Source organism: Varanus komodoensis, unplaced genomic scaffold, assembly GCF_004798865.1.
Source record: "Varanus komodoensis strain SLA01 unplaced genomic scaffold, ASM479886v1 scaffold4, whole genome shotgun sequence".
Lineage (NCBI taxonomy): Eukaryota > Metazoa > Chordata > Lepidosauria > Squamata > Varanidae > Varanus > Varanus komodoensis.
Genome location: NW_025335941.1, coordinates 26244918 through 26261851, shown reverse-complemented (window position 1 = coordinate 26261851; position 16934 = coordinate 26244918). Strand labels below are relative to the sequence as shown.

At 37.7% G+C, this 16934-nt stretch overlaps 1 protein-coding gene across 1 annotated transcript in view; it reads right to left on the bottom strand.

Moving 5' to 3' along the window:
• Positions 1–16934, bottom strand: part of CADM2 (cell adhesion molecule 2) — a gene marked incomplete at its 5' end in the record, with an annotated part of 180309 nt that overhangs the window by 78011 nt on the left and 85364 nt on the right. Inside the window, one exon of the mRNA XM_044442230.1 lies at positions 12939–13029. Within this exon, the coding sequence (XP_044298165.1) occupies positions 12939–13029 (91 nt within the window). The remainder of the gene's footprint in view (positions 1–12938; positions 13030–16934) is intronic.

The following is a 16934-nucleotide window of genomic DNA, read 5'->3' as shown; positions in this document are numbered from 1 at the left end:
CACAAGCCACACGCAGCAACACCCCACATGTCCTACATGCTATGTAATAGTGAATCACTTTTCAGCCTTTCCTCTTCATCTACTTCATGTTTGAAGCCACAGGCATTTTCTTAATATAAGAATCATGCATTTATTGAAATGCCTTAACAAAAAGCTTCACTAATCCTCAAAATATACATGCTAAAATCCAAAGACAGCAAAACTCAAGTTAACAGTCCTGCACATGGATGAGTCAGGAATGAAATCAAGCTGGGCTGAGTGTCAGATCAAAAGGGTAAATCAGTAACATGCTGAGTTCAAGCAAGGTGGTCATATGCCAGGAGATCTGGAAATTAGCCAGCAGTCAAGAATTGGAGCAGGAGTAGAGCCAGACACAGGTGTCCAAAGAAAAAACAACAAAACAGAAACAAGGACAGAGGCTGAAGAAAAGCAGTAGCCATAAACCCAAGATGTGTGGGCAGCAAAAAAGAGGTTGACTTATTTTATTCCTAGATTTATATGAGCAATTCCTTTATTAGAGCTTTCCAAAACATCACATTTTTTAAGTTAGATTTTGAGTTTTCCTCGACCATTTATCATCCAAGCTGTTAAAAACACAAGTGGGTGGGCAGATGGCTTGATGTTAAAGTCACATCTGCATTAGTGATGATCTTAAAATGGAGTGTAGAAAGATATAGGACTGCAGAATTAATAGGATTAGGCTGCCCTAGCTGGTATGCAGGTTTCTCATTACACCTAGGGACTCTGGGACATCGAACTGTAACAGTGCCTAATTCTTCAGTTTTGGAAATGTAAAATCCAACTGTTACCTGGATTTGTAATTTTGGGGTGTGGTCCCTTCTGTGAATGAAAGACCACTCTATCCAGAACACTCTGGTAAAAATAGGGATAGCTGCAAAAGAACCTACAGATCAGCCCTACTGGGAAAAATACACACCCAGCTTTCTTAAGGCACCAAAAAGTGACAGGATGGAGCCAAGAACTTTGGCAGCTGCAATGCAATGTTGCCTATTTCTTCCTCTATGTATAAGACAATCCACTGAAACAGATAAGCCCACAGGAGTTTTTTCTATACCCAGAGAAATTCTAAGATGATTTTGCAAAGATCTTGACTAGCTGCTAGATAGAAATCTGTGAATAATTCTCCCTCCTACATTTGCCCAAGCCAGAATAATACCACAGTGATATTTCTGTTTACTCACTCCCCAACAAGGCAACCAGAGTGAATTGGGAAAATATTGATGCTATGCAGACATTAAAGGTACCAGGGCTCTGTCAAGAAACAACTACAGAGGTATACCTTATAAATTTGAGGATATTGTAAATTGATAATAGATAGGCAAACAAAAAAGCAAATGTAATGCTAACTTGACTGCAATTTTATTTCTTTTGATGTCTTTACTCTTAACCTTTGCTGATAAATGTTACACACACACCTCAAATTTTCATCTATCATTTATCTCTATGAATATATCTTTCCCAGTACACATTTTTAAAAGAATCCTTCACCCTTTGCAGAACTGTGAAGCCATAATTTTTAAAGATTGGAATTAAAATGTGGGGAATTTCAGGAGAAAGGAGTATTTTAATAGTATCAGGAACTAAAGGCAATTGGTTTAATGTTTTTTTGTCCATAATGTTACAGTTAACATATTTCCATGCTAATATCAACACTGTCCACAGCTGTTTTCTACGCACTGTCATGATTTGTTCTGCCTAAGCATGTCACGGGGCACTCTTTTTTACTTACTCCTTTCCAAAGGGCAGCTTTGTTGAGAACCAAGAAGAGTACTATCCAGCATTATCAACAGAAAGAGAAGGTTTTTCACAATATCATGCCAATTTTAATTTATTAAAATATAAAAGGCATCTCAACTCATATATACATTATCTCACCACTTGATATTGCTGTGCTTGACAGAACTCCTAATTTAGAGTATTGTATTCCAAGTTCTTTTAAAGGGAAAACAAAACAAAACAAAAAAAAAATACTATTCTGTTTGTTGATGTGAGAGAGTTATTACTTTTATCTATTTAAGATACTAACAGTGATCTCATTCTTTAGGTACCAAAATGGCACCAGCAAGGAATAGAATGGACTATTCTGAATCAGAGCACTTGATTCTGTAGTAATTGTGCAAAGTTTCATTTGTATATTCTCACTCAACGTTCCTGGACCTATTTTCATTTCACTTCACTCTACATAATATTCTTCCTCCCATGATACCATTTATGCACAATGAAAACCATCAACCATAAAACTAAACCTAGACCATTGTGCAACACAGAGAATCTTACAGAAGTAATGTTTCAAGACCTAGTTATACCTCAAAAGTCTAAGCAAACAAATCAGTTTTCAGTTATCGTCTAAAAGTCAGTGACATGAGGAGGAACTACACTTCCCCAGAGAAAAGTGCTGTCACTGAGAAGGCTCTATCTTGAATCACCATGCCAGCTGGTGGGACCATGAACAGGGCCTCCTCAACCTGTCTGGTTGGTTGCCACAGGAAGGGTGTGTATGTGGATTTCAGTACTTGAGTTCTAAGTCATTTAGGAATTCATACAAATGAACAAGCACTGGAATTGGGCCCAACAGCTCAAAGCAGCCAATGCAATGCTTGAAGGATTATATAATTGCCCTTAACTGCCCCACTTAACAACCTGGAAGTCACATTTTGCACCAACTGCAGCTTCTAGACTATCTTTAAGGCTAATTCCATGATGAACTCACTATATCAATCTAATGGTGCAGTGAGGCATTACCCACTTTGTGGACCCAGGAGGAGGGACAGCAGACCATTTTGTCTCGTCTCCTTGTGGGCCCAATCATAAAATGAAATAGAAGCTTCATAGAAACAGTATACATAATGACTGAGCTCTGTATTTTGGAAAGTGTGTCTAGAGTTTGGTCTAGACACACTTTAGACCAGTTGCTGTCTGTCTAACTTGCATAGTTCAAAGGCCAAAATCTTACAGTCCTTGAAGAAAAAGGACAGACAAAGATAAATAAGAAGGCAGACTGTCCAGCAATCAACCATGTAACAACTTCTTACTACACAAATGGCTTCTGTTTATTTCATGCAGAAGTAGCATTTGGAGGAAAGAAGCAGATAATGCCAAACTATGGGAAAATGATGTTACAAATGTGTTTATTTTGTTTCCATGCTCTGAAAGGGTGAACACACAAAAATATTTGACTGTACATTAACAGTTTCTAACTGCTAATGTTGCCAAATTCTAAAAGATGACATTTGTTGTATCATTTTTCTTTAACAACTACCTCCAAGCATCAGACATATTTTTAATCATCTTGTCTTGCATAATCTGAAGGAAGATAAATGTATTTTAGAGATGGATCATATGCGAGTACATAAAATGCTACATTTAGGGATTATATTTCAGTACTATTTTAAGAGCAACCACAGCAGGGAAGCATGCTGAAGCAAAGAAAACTCTCTGCTGAATAAAGGCCATTAAGCCATCTTATCACTTTACAGACCAGTAAAAAATTTGTTTCTGGGTGCTGTAGTGGGCTTTATTGTGAAGTGTACATTTTAAATGGGCTCTATTGCTTCTCTGTGGTTCTTCCCATGATACAATGGCACCAGTTTTGCTGCTTCATAGGAAAAACAGGATTTTCAATAGGAAAATGAAAATTGAGATGCACAGGCAGCAAATATCTTCACTGCAGTTTGAACATGTACTATATTTATTATATCTTAGCAAACATAATCCATACTTTAGCCAATATAAGTTTCTGTATATTAGTATATATTGCTGCTTTAGGGCTTTAGGTTTTTTGAAATATTGGAAAGTAAGTCAACAAAAATAACATTTCCTTAGTCTTCATCAATGATTGACTTTTTGCTTGCAAATCATATCACCTATTCAGGATGGTTTGCTAATAATATTTTCTTGGTGAGGTTTATTGTTTCTTGAACATACTCATGTATGACTTTTGAATGTTCAAGTTGAAACACAGATCATATTGCACATGGACAACATGTGACGTGTGGATTACTAAGGGAAAAGTAGTCTCTTTCAGACCTACTGTTATTCTAAGGAAATCATGTGAAGTATTAAAGTAATTTAAAAGTATGATACTGAAACAATAGAAAATGAAAATTGTGTACTATAATATACAATATTATTAAAACAGGATGTATTTTAGTAATAAAAAAATTTAAATTCCTGTTCCTCCACTGGAATTTATGTCTTTACTTATGAGTTTTCTGGGCATGTATCTTGGTCTATTGCAATTCTTTGCTTACTGTAAATACTAAAATTGATTCATGTCAGTTTTTGCTAGAAATCTTAGATCAAACAGCAATTAAAGTCTTTGTTTTCACATTTAATTAGGACAGCTATGAATAAAGATTAAAGCAATGTTCTTTTTATTATATACCTATTTACTTGACAAAATTTTAGTAGGCCATATAGAAAAATAAACACAAAGTGCCATTTTTGAATGTTTTGCTGAGAGTACAAGTAATCATATGGGAGTCTTCAACCTAAAATATTTGTGTTCTACATTTTAATATATTTATTCCAAACAATATACAGGTATACAGTGTGAGAATTTGCTGTGGCCAATACAAATAAATTATATCTACATGCTCCAGTTGCACATTTTGCCTGATGGTGTGAAATATTTAGCAAGTATAATATACCAAGTATCTGTTTTTCATTTATCAGTCTTACTGAAAAACAAATTCCTTCTTTTTTAAGTTTATTAAGTATCTCCTATAGTCCAAAAAGTGGTTTATATTTACCATGCTGAATTGCATAACGAGTACATGTGATTGAAATTTCAGTCCATAATTTTGATATCTGTTTATATATTCAAACCTTGTAGAGAAGCAAAATATTTACTTCTTTCTCAAGATTTAGAATATCTGCCTTTCAGCTTAGTACTTTGTGTATTTATGCAGAGTTCTGTCAACCAGTTTTCTATAGGGCCAGGTAAATGAGCACAGGAGTGTAGATTTAGCATACATACCTATGTATATATGTCTACATGGAAGCAAGCCCATTCAATTCAGTGAGACTTATCCCAGATGAGTATTGGACCCCGAGGTTTGGGTTCTTCACTGGGCTCATTGTGGTTTTCTTCCTTTTAAAATTTTGTTTTGCGTGGCATTTGGAAGGTCATGAAAAAAAGGCCATTAGATTAACTATCACAATCCCCTCAGTAGTACCCCCCCGCCCACCCGCCCACCCACACACTTTTGTACAGATCCAGAAGTCCAATGATGTGTGGGTGTGATTTTGGGAAGCCTGTGATAGATCAACTCAGCTGCCACCTCGGCTGGCCAATGTACAGGATGGATACCAGTTGGACATTACCAGCAGACAGACTCTCTGTATGGTGTCTGCTGGTAATGTCCAACTGGTACCCATCCTGTACATTAGCCAGCCAAGGTGGCAGCTAAGTTGATTCTCAATTTAAAACCCTTCAACAGCTGCAAGGACATGAGTTGTCAAATACTTTCAAAACTGTGAGTGATCCACGCTTGTAAAAGTAGAGTGGCACTCCAAACATTTCTTTGTGGCAGGGTCCTAGGGATTTTTCTGGGAAAGCTCATGTCTTTGAAGGTCTCCCACATTACTGCATGTGTTCTTAAGAATCTACCACCTGAGGTACATGCAAAACATGCTTCCCATTTGCCTTGCCAGTGATTTTCCCCACAGTATATATACCTTGGGTTCCCCCTGGCCATACCACAACTCCAGACTTCCAGATTTTTCCAAATGCAGCCAAAATAATTGTTTTTTAAATGTATGTAAGCAGGGATTTTTTTGTCATAGAACGCACTGGAACAGCATTCCGGCACCTTTTTTTGACAGATTTTTCCACGTGATTTTGAATCGCCCTGTCGGGCGTAGCAGGTCGGTGGCAAATCATTAAAATACTGCATGCGGGCTGCTTGTGTGTCCACACTGGTTGTGATGGTGCTGCTCAGCTTTTGATGCTGCTCGGCTTGTGATTGGTTGTGTGGTCACGTGCTGAGTGCTTACTGTGGGCAGTGACCATTATGTTTCATTACACAGTGTTGGTGTGTGTAGAGTGACTGGCTACATGCAAAAGGTAAATAATTCCTTTATTTTAAAAAAAGTTGGTGAATTGAACATCTTTTAATTTTTAGTGTAAAAGTGTGACCCCAGATTTAAAAATGAAAAAAATTACTAATTACTTCTCAACCACCGGTCCTGCTAATAAAAAAGTACCCTAAAAAAACCCTAAATAAAAGATTAACAAGATGTGAGTTCTGGCACCTTTTTTTTTTTTTATATATAAAAAAAGCACTGTCCGTAAGTATTAGAAAATATGATGGAGAGGCATTGTTTTTAAAGGGTGGGCAAGTGCAGAAAACCCCTCTATGATACCTTGGAGGGACTGATCATAGCTGCTAAAACAGAGCTTTCAAAAAAGGAATTGACACCCATCTTTCCAGTCTTGGGGGATGGTGGTGGTGCAAGGAGTCATGGCAAGCCAAAAATATGTACAATCATTGGTGTCTGTGGGGGAAGAAAACACAGTTCTGCTCAGATGTCCCCTGTGGTACTAGCAGGATAACTGAAGTGGGAGGAGGGGAAGGGATAGGCTCTCCATGGGTTGTTTTCAAGACTACCAATTCACCACGCTTTATCGCCAGGGTGATTTAGCATGATGTGTGTATATGCCTACTGACAATGGGCAGTATTCAACACTGCTATTGTACTTCTGCTGCTTCAATTACTCTTACGGAAGCCACTGCTTATGCAGGAGGAAACAGTAGTTCTAAAAGCAATCACACAAATGAACAGAAATGGAACAGGCTGCTGGAGCTTTCTTCTGCATTGTTCCATTTGGGTTGCTTCTGCTACCAGATCTTCTTACTTCTGGTTGTGCTAGCAGTGGGTCCTGCTACCACAAGTGCAACATTGGATGCTAATCAGCTGGCTTCCTTTGAGCCATGTGCTACTTCTTCAGAGATGACTGTTGTGGACTTCAGAGACACCTGCTTTCTAAGTAGACTTTACAGTAGGCCTTCAGCATAGATTCTAAAGTCTTTAGGATATTAAACGTATTTGTCTAATCTCCATCCTGCACTGCTGGAGCAAGTAGCCAAGAAACAAAGGGCCTTCTTGTGGCAGACAGGACCTTTGGTTCATGTCTTTCTCCACAAAGAAAACAGAGCAGCTTACCTTTAACAGTTGTGGGAGAGTGGTCCAAGTGCCTCTCATATGGGCCATTAGGAAAGAAGTGCTTCCTGCAGGGAAGGAGGGCAGGAGCACACACTAAGTTGCCAGCCATGCAACTTCTAACAGAAAACACCTTTAAGGATATGCTCTAAAATTGTATTTTGGGAGAGGGAAAATATTTTCTAAATGTCTACTCATAGTACAGGTATGCTGAAATACTAAAGCATATATCTGAATTATTTTCAAACATAGTTGTAGAATGTTTCAAACATTCTACTATATTACTACTGTAGAAACAAAAGCACCTTTTGGAGGCACTTCGTTAACTACCAGTCATAGCTCAGAGAAAATCCTTTAGCCAAAGCAGTAGGCATGCTTGCAAATAGCCCTCATAATAAAATAAGAAAGCAAGGCTGAATTCTAACTGCTTTCTCTGTGTGTAAATTAATTTCTACCATAAAAATTCCAACAGCTGACGAATTCCACGTTTACATTTCATGCCACACCACAAGTCAACATGGGATGTATTAACTGAAACACACTGTAGCAAGCCTGAGGCTTTCATGCCTCACCTTCTCCTATCCCAAGATTCTTCAGTTCTGGTTATGCCTGTACAAGTTCTGTCTGTGTTGTGGTAGAGGCTTTTGCCATTTTGAAATCAATTGCTTCTTGACAGCCCCTAGATAGCTAGATGATTTAGCATATCAACGTGAGGTTCCAGTATTCACTCAGTACAGGAATATACATGATTCACACAGCTATGTCATCTTATCAGAATACAGAGGGTACTAAACGGCCCTTCTTACCTTGAAAACTTTCTTGTTCACTGTCTCACTTGACTTGCCAAAATATTTGAAGATAAGCTATGGTATTGTAAAAATATGTCAGGCTTAAAAGGTGTGAGCCTCTTGGCATTAAAATTGGCAGACATTTCAATTTTTAATATTTAGAAATATGTGTTGCCACTGAAGGATCTGCTTATCTCATCCTGCTTTTGGGTATAGACTCACCTACCATACATCAAACTGAAGCTGCTCTTAGATTTATGCAGAATCCATTTCTGATTATTGGCACCAAAAGCCACAAAGGAATTACATGCTAAATAGCTCCCAAATCATTGAACTCATGCAAAATCCAAGAATTCAAGAGAAGACATTCTGAGTGACTTTCTACTATCTGAGAAATAATCAAATCAAAACTGTACCCTAAAAAGACAAAAGAAGAGAAAAGCCATCTATTTGATCAGTCAAGTATCTGTTAGTCAGCCCTGCTTCGAAGAGGGCTATAGACAGAACACATTCTAGCTCTTGTCTGGCACGCGTCAAACATAAGCATGGCCTAGCTATGGTTCTGTGCACAATGACAAGAAAGCTGTAACAAGTGGGGCACCCACTATAAAGGGAGAAGACAGTAAAAAGGAATTCTTGAACTACTGCTGCTGCATATGCATTATTCTCTTGCAGGTGTTAATTGATTAGGCCTATGCATGCTGTATTTAGAGATCAAAATATCTACTTCAGACAACTTTCAGTTACAGAACCATTTCTATCAAACAATATAGATTAGATGTGGAAACAGGGAGAACAATATTTTCAGGAGTACCCAAATATGGGTCATGTACAATATAATTATAAGCAGCATTTTCATATTTAATTGACATATGGGCCTCCTACCATAGACTCATAGAATAGTAGAGTTGGAAGGAGACAAAAAGGTGTTCAGGTCAATTCCCTGCTCAGTGCAAGTCTCCACATTTGTGTAAAAATGTGGCTCTTTAACCAGAGAGCTGGGGCTACCACAGTGCCATGTTCTCAACCAGCATTCTTTCATACCGTGAATTAAATTCAGATCTGTGCTGCTACAAATAATGGAAATTTTGTACCCCTCCTCTTCATTGTACTCCCTGCAGAACCTCTTATGAGGCCTCTTATATTTGTATGAAATAAGATCTTGGTAGTTCATTTTCAATTCTGTGTTATTACACAAATTTTCCCCAAAAAGTTTTCCTAGTAAGTAGTCACATTATCGACACAGATGCATTCACCACACAAATGAAGCTTTGTAAATCCACTTAACTAATGAAATAGCCAAGTAGAGCCATTCTCTATTTGACCAAAGGCTTATGTAGTTGAGGATTGCATTCACAGAGTGGCCAACCAGCTGTTTGCAAGATGTCCATAAGCAGGACATGACTGCAATGTCACCCTACAGCTCATGTTCCTCTGCTCATGTTTATAATTGTAAGGTAGACTGACTCCAGGCTATCATATATAATCTTCTATCATATCTTCCCATCCTCACTTTCATTTAAGCTAACAGTCCCCATTATTGTAAGCTTCCCTTATAGGAGAGTTGTTCCAGCCCCTTAATAATTTTGCTTATCCATTTCTGTACCTTTTACAACTCTTCAATATCAGTTTTGAGGGGTGGTGAGTGATGACTCAGAATTCCATGTGTGGTTTCACCATTGATTTTTATTAGAGGAGTATGATATTGACAGTATTATTTTCCTTTGGTACTTAAAGGAAGGCCTGTTCTGAGAGTTACCTACCCAGGTACTGATGTAATCAGCAGAGGTTCTAGAAGAATCTCCATCATTTGAAGGAGCAGAGTCCTACTTATGGAACACCTTTCCTGGACAGGCTTGCCTTGTATATGTTCTGCTATTTTTTAGTCCTTTATTAATTTTGTCAAATTTTTACAGCTACGATTTAACCCATTTACTGCTGGTAACTTCACAATTATCTTGAAGCCCTATACCGTGGGCCACCAGCACACCCCCATTTGTGTCTCTATACAATCACATTGGCTGAGAGATCTAGCAAAATGTGTGAACAGTTTTCTGACATCTCCAGAGATGAAAAAAACTGTGGCAAGAGACCTTTTCGAATCATTTATGCTTAATCTCTCTCTTTTTCTACTGCACATCAACTGACTATAGAGTATCTTGAGATTCTGAGTATCCTTACAAAGATATAGTATAAAATATACCCAAAATTAATTACCTTCTCTTTCAGTAAGAAGGAAAAGCGAATCTTCATTCTCTTCTTTACTATTCTTCATTTGAGAACCATCCCACTATCTTATAAGTTTATTTTTAACCCTAGAACTGTCTTAGAGCCACTTCACTTGGCTAGTTATGCATCTTCTTATTTTATTCTTCCTTCAACGTAAATGCAAGTGACTAGAATTGGACTGGGACCTTAGGATAGCCAGGTGGAGGTGGGGTTAACCTTGTGTGCCTCACTGTGCTCCTGATCCAATATGGCTTCCTCTGTGTCTATAATTTTCATTGCCAAAATATGATCTCTTCATTTAAAATTTAAGAAATGGAACTGTCAGGTTAAAATCCCCTTAGCCCGCACTAAGGCTCCAATCTAGACTGCATCCCCAGCACTTATTTTAGAGTAAGAATACTGCTGGCTCTGTTTTCAAAGTAATATGTAGTTTGGTTCTCAGAATCTCAGTTCAAACTGTTGGGTACCTGTGAGCAGAAATGGGTTATCTAGCAATGCCTCCTAGTGCATCCTATCTCAAAAATCTCAAAGCAGTTCACATGGCATTATGAAACAATACTTCATTAAAGTACAGTGGTACCATTCCATGACTCTGGTTGTGACCCAAGTCAAATTTCCCCATAAGATTCAATGTAAATAAGGCTAATCCATTCTGTAACTATTTTTTAAATCAGAAAAATCTGAAACAATACATTGTTGTTACTTTGTTACTTTACTTTGTAAAGTAACAAAGTACTGTACAGTACAGTGGAGAACACTAACCTAGGTGAGGGGGGGAGGTTATTGTTTTGAGGGAGAGTCCCCCTCCATAAGGGCATTGGGGAGCTCTCTTTCAGGGGTTTCCTCTCTTCTTTGTCTCTTAGCTGCAGAGTCAATTTCAGTGAAACATCTGTCTACAGTCACTTCTTTTTTCCTTCACTGCACAACCCTCTGGAAATAAGAGACCACGTTATCGTTCACAAGATTCAACACTCTGTTCGTTACAGCTATGTTGGGGTGGTGCTTCTCAAAGAAATCCTAGCATGGGCACGCTTCTGCAGGAAAGATGGGTGCAATCTTGGCCATTATTATTATTATTATTATTATTATTATTATTATTATTATTATTATAACATTTCTATGCCACCCCTTGCCGAAGCCTCGGGGCGGCTTACAACACAATAAAATACATTGAAATACAATAGAACATAATAAATTACCATTAAATACAGAAATACAAAAAATACACTGAGTTATGAACATAATAATATAAAATTAAAATTATCAGTATAAAATAAGTAAATAAATAATATAGGAGGAGAAAAGAGAAGGAAGAAGAAAGTTGCCCTGGCCAGATCATATATTTTAACAATTAAAATGATGTTTAAATAAAAAGGTCTTTACCTGGCGCCGAAAAACCAGTAACGACGGTGCCAGGCAGACCTCTTTGGGGAGTGAATTCCATAGGTTTCCTCGCCACAACCAGCATAATCGTGGCCATCTCCCCACCCCCCAAGTGGGGAGACGGCCACGATCGCAGTTACGTTCATGCAGGGAAGACATGTGTGATCATGGGAGTGCTCCTGCAGGAAAGACAGGTGCAGCACAGCACAGCACAATCATGCATGTCTTTCCTGAATGAATGCAACTGTGATTGTGGCCATCTCCCCACTCGGGGTGGGGGGGGTGGGAAGATGGCTGCAATCTTGGTCACCACCCAATGTGGAGTTCAGGACCCAAGTCAAAATCTTCATGAAATTTTTGTTCGCAACCCGATTCGGTCGTGAACCAAGGCTTTCGTGAACTGAGGTACCAATGTATAACATGCTGCTAACATCCTAGTTTCTAGCCCAGCTCTACCAGACTAATAGCCTATCATTCAGCAGAATAGAATCAAATCCACAGTGAAGTCCCAGACCACTTCAGCTAAATATCTGTGTGATTAGTATTCTGGACAGGTTTTATCCCTGGACAGGGGAAAGCGGCTGTAGACATGCATAGGGGGATGTGTCTCAAACAAGTCTAGTCATGTAATATTTGTATTTTAATGGCTTGGTTAAGGGGTGTTCACAAAAATATACCATAAATAAATATTTAAAAGAAAATATATGTTTAGAGAGCATTTAATTTAATACAGGGGAAGCATTTTGAATTCTATCATCAAACAGCAGGTTTTGTCCAATAATCTTAATAGTCTAGGATGGGTTTAACATTTGTTTGTTTGAAGAAATAAGTAAACAAGTTCCTAGTGAATCTTGTACATATACAGCTTCATGCTCTTAATGCTATTTTTAAAAGTGATATGGTTGAAAAGATAATTTGCATATATCATTAAATTTCCAATTACCATGTAAATAACAACCAAAGCAAGCAATGAGTTCAACACTTTAAGGGAGGGGAAAATGTCTTGATTTTAAAAGTTTTTCATCAGATGTGAAGCTTTGCTTTTGAGAACACATATCCATCATCAGTCTGACGATATGAACAGCAAATAAGCCTACAATCCTTTCAGGTTGAACTAGCTTACTTTTAAAAAATGCACAGCAGGAATCCTTTCCCAAAACTAAAATAAATGACAAAGTAAAAGACCAGTCTTCCATAGGCACTTAATGAAGACATGCTTCAAGGGGTTTTCTGTACCAGAGATCACTTTACACCCCAGGACAAGAGAAAAACAGTACAGCTTTGCAGTCAGAGGCTGCAATCAAAGGAAAATAAAGAAAATAACAAAAATATATTGCTTGTTAAATCACTTACAGTGGTTTTCCTTTGGATTCACAAATCAAAGTTATAGATTGTCCTTCTTCTGGCCACAATGTAGAAGGTATTATTTTAACTGATGGAATATCTGGAAAAAATATTTGTTGAATTATATTAAAATTATATATCAGTTGTACAAAGCATATTATCTAAAGCAAAGTAGACCTCTTGTGCCAATTCTGAAACTGTATGATAGCATGAGTGCAGTGCGTTTTGGTGGACCACTAGCTTCTGCCACTGCACATCACTGAACAGAGATGGGTGAGTAAAGGGCATCATAATGTGGCAGAGGAAACACCAGAACTACCTCTAAGGTACTGCTGTCTAAGGCATCATGCTGTTGAGTAGCTTGTAGTTGTTCAAGCGATATACTCAGGTGATGTAGCTATTCACTTACTAGTACAGGTGATGTCAGCAATGGCTTGTGACAAAATTTGTTAACTATTCAGTAATCACTGAAATGGTGCTGGACCTCATAATCTTACTCAGTGGTGCTGTGTGGTGGAAGCTGTATTTTAAATCACTGCATGAGCAATAGCTGAGTCCAAGTAGAAAATAAAGATATCCTTACATTGCTACACAAATTGCTTGGAGTGCATGGCTAAGATTTACAAATTTGAACATAAAAGGTACAATACAAAAATGAATTGAGAAATGGGGGAAATGGGAAATGAATAACAAGCACTCCATGCAATTCTTTCTTTGTAGATCTTTGTGAATGCTTTTAGAAAAAAAATGACTGCATTAAGGGTACATTGAAATAAGCATATTTACTGCTGAAGTAATCTAAAATCATAATAAAACTTCCTTAGTAGGCTTTTAAATAAAATACATTTCATGGGCATTACAGAGGATGCAACAGCATTTATCTGCTAAAACAGACTATTCCATTTGGCTTGCCTTATTTTTAAAGTTATCAAGCCATTTTGATAATGACATTAAATAAATTACCATACAACAGTATATAATTCGTGTTAAACTTTAAAATGCAATTTCTGTTTGATGAAATTAGCTTTGACACTCTAGTAGTTCTCATTTTGTAACAGAAATGGAACCCAAGTACATCATGCAAGGAAAGGGCAGTCAGAATAGAACTGACTAAGTTCTTGGTGCTCCAATCAACTTCTGTGGAAGTAAGTAAACATGCTACCTTCTGGGACACAGCTGAGTACAGCAGCCTTCTGCAACCTAATGTCCACTAGATGTCATGGACTGCATTTCCCAGGATTCTTGACCATTAGCCATGGTGACTGGGGGTGATGGGAGTTGAAGTCCAAGACATCTGGAGAGTACCAGGTTAGGGAAGACTGGGATAAGGGAATATTGTCTATGTCATGGGGATTATCCTCTCCCCTGATTATCTCTTGAAGACACTTGGAAACTACCCTATCAATACAGGGGGAAATGTTCCTATATGGGCAGATATGGTCCCCACATTGTCATTGATTGGTTGTCTTCACTTACAGGGGCCTCATAGTTGTGCAAAGCATACCAATACACAAAGAAAAGGCACAACATCTCAGCCTATGATAGAAAGTCCTGACCTTCACACATGCACTGAATTTCATACTGATGAACATTTCACTAGTATGAGGAAAAATAGAATACAGAAAACAGGAATGATGAAATACCATTTTAGAGAATACAGATGGCATTAAGAAGGCAGACCGTGGATAGACGTTTGTATCCTTTAATATACTGCAAAAACAACTTTGACCCAAGAAATATTTAAAATATATATTAGAATATATTTACATTTCATATCTTGAAATTTTCTCTCTTTTCAATACTTTCTGTATCAATGTATGAACTTTAAACATATGCCTCTTTTATCAAAAACTTGGTTCTTACAGTTGTCATGGTAATAAAAATACACAGGCATTTAGCTTAATGCTTAACAACAGTCAGACACCCATCAGCACTTGCTATCTGACATAGTATAACCATCACTACCACTAACTATAACTAGTATACAGGTGATTACAACTGTTCTTATATCAAGCTGATCTGCAGTTAATACAGTGATGGAAGGAAGGGGACAGACACTCAGCTAAAGAATGTAATGGTTACACATGTACCCACAAGATGACTCCAGTTGCCATATATGGTATGATGAGTGGAGAGATGTAGGTCTGATTCCTACCAGTAAATTTATTTAATTTATTTATTAAAACATTTCTATGCCGCCCCTTGCCGAAGCCTCGGGGCGGCTCACAACATTGAATAAAATACACAATAAATTAAAACAATAACAATTAAAATATATACAGTAGAATAAAATAAGCTGCCCTGGCCAAATAAAATTCAATAATATTAACATTTAAAATGCTGCTTAAATAAAAAGGTCTTCGCCTGGCGCCGAAAAACAAATAATGACGGCGCCAGGCGGACCTCTCTGGGGAGCGCATTCCAAAAATGCTAATCTGATACATCCTGTTTGTCTGGGAGTTAAGTTTTAGCATTCATCTTCTATAAAATCCATTTAATTTATGCAAGTCTCTCCTTCAGCTGTGTTAGGATGCATCAGAAGATTCAAACAATAAATATATTTTAAAAGAAGTCCTTTTGTAATTTTTTCTCAAGAGTTAGGTTCATTTGTTCTAAAGTTTTCTTGCCTATTCCTTGCAGAATCAATAATTCCTATTTAAATTTCTTCACCTTTGCCAACATACATTCTATTTGGAAATAGTAACATTCATTGATCAGTCCTAACAATGGGATTTTTGCCAAGTTATCAATCTGTGTCAGTAATGTAAGTTGCACTGAGTCCACAAATTCCTCTATTCAAACAGATCTCTTACAGCTTGTTTGCCTCTAAAGCATGTTGGGCCATAGAATCTGATCACTGTAGTGCATGAGCTTACAAAACACCAAACTTACAAACTGAACATAAGGTTTCTCTGTAACTCAGCAAACCTAACAAACCTAACCACCTGGTTTGGCTTCAATATGGGTGGTGTTTGCTTGCCCCTTTCGTCTCCCATCCCAACAAACCTGGAGCTCTACAATCCATCTTCTTTTGGTATTTTGCATTTGATATTCATTTTTAATTAGAAGTACTTCTATTCTTTCACGGCTTGTTAACACTTTCATTTGGGAAGCATAGCTTTCATTAGCCCTGTGAATAATCACTATTCATTGCAGCAAAGTCCATTTCGTGCAATAACCTTGCTCTGACCTGATTATCAGTTAAACTACAAAAAACAGTGTCTAATTAGCCCATCAGCTCATGTTCAAATTCATATGACCTAACTTTATTAGAAAGGTCTGTAACATAAATTTCTATGGTCTCCCCTGAATACATCTAAAGAAAACATTTCTTACTCCTATGAAAAGATCCTCCTTCTGGTAGCCACCCTCCTCACCTACTTTGGAAGGGGCTCCCACAGAAGGACCCCTGAAGATTACCTTAGGGTTTGGGGAGGTACATATGGAGGAGGCAATCCTTCATATAACTGACCCCAAGTTATTTAGGGCTTTGAATGTTAGCGCCAGCACTTTAAATCAGGACCAAACTTCAATCAGCAGCTGTTGTAGCTGGCCCACTCAGTCCTGAAAGCCCCTTCACACATTCTTAACTAAATTTCTGAAGAAAATTTTGTTTTAGTTAAGTCTGAATTCTAATTCATAAGCATTGCATAATGCAAGAACAACTAATATTGCAGGGAGAACTCCTCCTATGACCTTCCCATTTTAGGCTGGACTTTGGCTGGTTGCACGTTATGAAAGTCAATACTTCCAGTTCTAACAGGTTGTTAGTTTGATATATTTTTGCCATATGGGGTTGATTTTTTAATAGGTGAGGTTTTTGTGTTTGTGTCAAGCCTTACTCAAGCCTTACCTATTATTCAGCTCAAGAGAAATATTTTGGAGTATGTGTGTGTGTATGATTGCACTGTGTTTAAATACCTTTGGTATAACTTGGGCTATTAATGCTGGTTTCTTTGACCACCTAGGGAGTTGGACTTGATGGCCTTATAGGCATCTTCCAAT